At 59.0% G+C, this 2,035-nt stretch overlaps 1 protein-coding gene across 1 annotated transcript in view; it reads right to left on the bottom strand.

Annotated features, from left to right (window-relative positions):
* The window catches only part of LOC104295976 (alpha-soluble NSF attachment protein-like), a gene marked incomplete at both ends in the record, with an annotated part of 5,482 nt that overhangs the window by 1,049 nt on the left and 2,398 nt on the right, over positions 1-2,035 (bottom strand). Inside the window, 2 exons of the mRNA XM_009895795.1 lie at positions 789-916; positions 1,243-1,289. Coding sequence (XP_009894097.1) covers positions 789-916; positions 1,243-1,289 — 175 coding nt within the window. The remainder of the gene's footprint in view (positions 1-788; positions 917-1,242; positions 1,290-2,035) is intronic.

Genomic DNA, 2,035 nt, shown 5'->3' with positions numbered 1-2,035 from the left:
AGGGGTTTTTGGTTTTTTTTTTCCCCAACGGGAGAATCCGGCTCAGCAAGCCGGGCTTTTCCCCGGAGCACCGAGGATAAATCCTTTCGGTTCTCCCCATTCCCCGCGACGCCACCGAAGAGCGATGGGTTATTCCCGCGGCGTCCGAGCGTCTCGCTGGGCAAACGGCCCAAAAATCAACCCGGGAAGAGCGAATTACATCCACCCAGGACGCGGAAACTTCGTTTCCCTTTAAAACAAACCCCAGGAATGAGAAAACCACGCAAAAAAAACACCCCGTCGAGTCACAATCCGGAGCCACCGGGGCAGGAACAGCATCGGCGGGGACGCCGCAGGCTCCCGGGAAGCCGGAGAGCTTCGCTGCCTCCACCGCGATTCCTTCTCAGATGGCTCCAACCAAACTGTTCTCGCGCTTCCCAGCCGCCCACGCCAGCCCAGAGCTCGCTTTATTTTATAATTTAATTTTGTTTTTTGTTTTTTTTTGTTTTTTTTTTTTAAATCCTTTCGTTAGCTGCAGCGTCAAGACCGTTCCGATGGGTTCGTGCGGGGCTGACACGCACCGGAGAAGCCTCGCTGGTATTTTTGGGGTTTAAAGCCACCACGGTGGGCTTTAAAAAAAATAAATAGCGGGCAAATAGCCACCGGCTGAGGCTACCAAACCCCACAGCTCCCGGCTCGGGGCCGCGGTGAACCGGCAAAGCCCTCCCCGGCCACGAAGCCTTTTAAAACCCGCTCCCGAATTGCCGCTTGGATGGAGGGTGGCGTTTAGGGAAGGGGGAGGAGGCGCAGCCGCCCCCCCCCGGCGTTCCCCTCCGCTCTCCCCCTCCGGTGTTTTTACCTTTTCGATATCCACCAGCTCCGTCTCATAGATTTCCGCTATGGATATGTGGTGTTTCGCGGCGATGGTGAACCGACCCTGGAAAGTGGAAAAAAGGAGGTTGGAGGACGCGGGTCGGCGCTGGGATGAGCGTTCCCATCCCAAAAGGAGCCGGAGAACCGCTCCAACCATTCCCAACGCTCGGCAAAAGCCTTGGGCCCCTGCCCGGCAGGCGTTTGCCTCCAGTTCTTACTGGTCCCAGCCCTGGAGATGGATAAAACCACCGAGCTGAGATGCCCAAACAGCTTCTCCGAGCTCAGAGAGGGGCACGGAGAGCCTTCGGCCTCACCACCCTCCCTCCCGCAGAGGAGAGCGCGGCCCGGGCTGACCGTGTCCGCTCCGAGCGGAGAGTTTAAGGGCTTTACCATGTCTGTGTAGATCTCGATGGCTCTGATCAAACAGTTAATGGCCTCTGCGGAGAAAAAAGAAAAAAAAAAAAGGACAGATTTGGGGCGTTTTGGAGGAGCGGTGATGTTTTGTGTCCCCCCTTCTCTCTCTCTCCCGCTCCCAGCCTCCCCCGAGGATTTATAATTTACAAAATAAAAAGCTGCCGAAGCTCCGGGGCTTCGAGGGGGGACCGGAGAGCACGCCAGCGGTGACAGCGACCGGCACAGCAAACCGGCTCTCCCTCCGCCGGCACCCTCGCCCCAATTTGGGCCACTTTTGCCGGTACCGGAGCTCTCTCCGGTCACCCACCGCTGGATCGGCTTTTTGTACTTATTTGAACCCCCGATGCCGCCGCGGATAGGAGTTATCCGAAGCCAAAGGGGCACACGGAGCAGTTTGGGGCTTGTACGGCAGCCTCGGAGCTTGCCCAAGGCCGAGGAGACGGTGCTGCCGCGCTTCCACCGCGCCGTGCCGCAGCGGAGAGGGGGGACGGCAACAGGGGAGGGGAACGAGACACATCTCCTGAGGTCCCCGGAGCACACGGGCGGCGAAAAGCAGAACCCAGCGCCGCTCCATCCACCGCCCCGCGCTGCCTGGGATGCGGGAACGAGCTATTTATTGCCCACACCACCAAAAAAAACCACATTATTTGGGGTGCAGGAGGTCGGGGCTGCGAAGGGACGAGTCCTCGCAGGGACACCACAGCCCCACAGGACTCAGATTCGCGGTCTTTCACCCCAAAAGCTCACGGCTGGGCTCCACCACAGTCGG

Source organism: Charadrius vociferus, unplaced genomic scaffold (assembly GCF_000708025.1).
Source record: "Charadrius vociferus isolate BGI_N301 unplaced genomic scaffold, ASM70802v2 scaffold1902, whole genome shotgun sequence".
Taxonomy (NCBI): Eukaryota; Metazoa; Chordata; class Aves; order Charadriiformes; family Charadriidae; genus Charadrius; species Charadrius vociferus.
The sequence above is the reverse complement of the archived record's forward strand: the minus strand, read 5'-3'. Positions and strand labels throughout refer to the sequence as shown.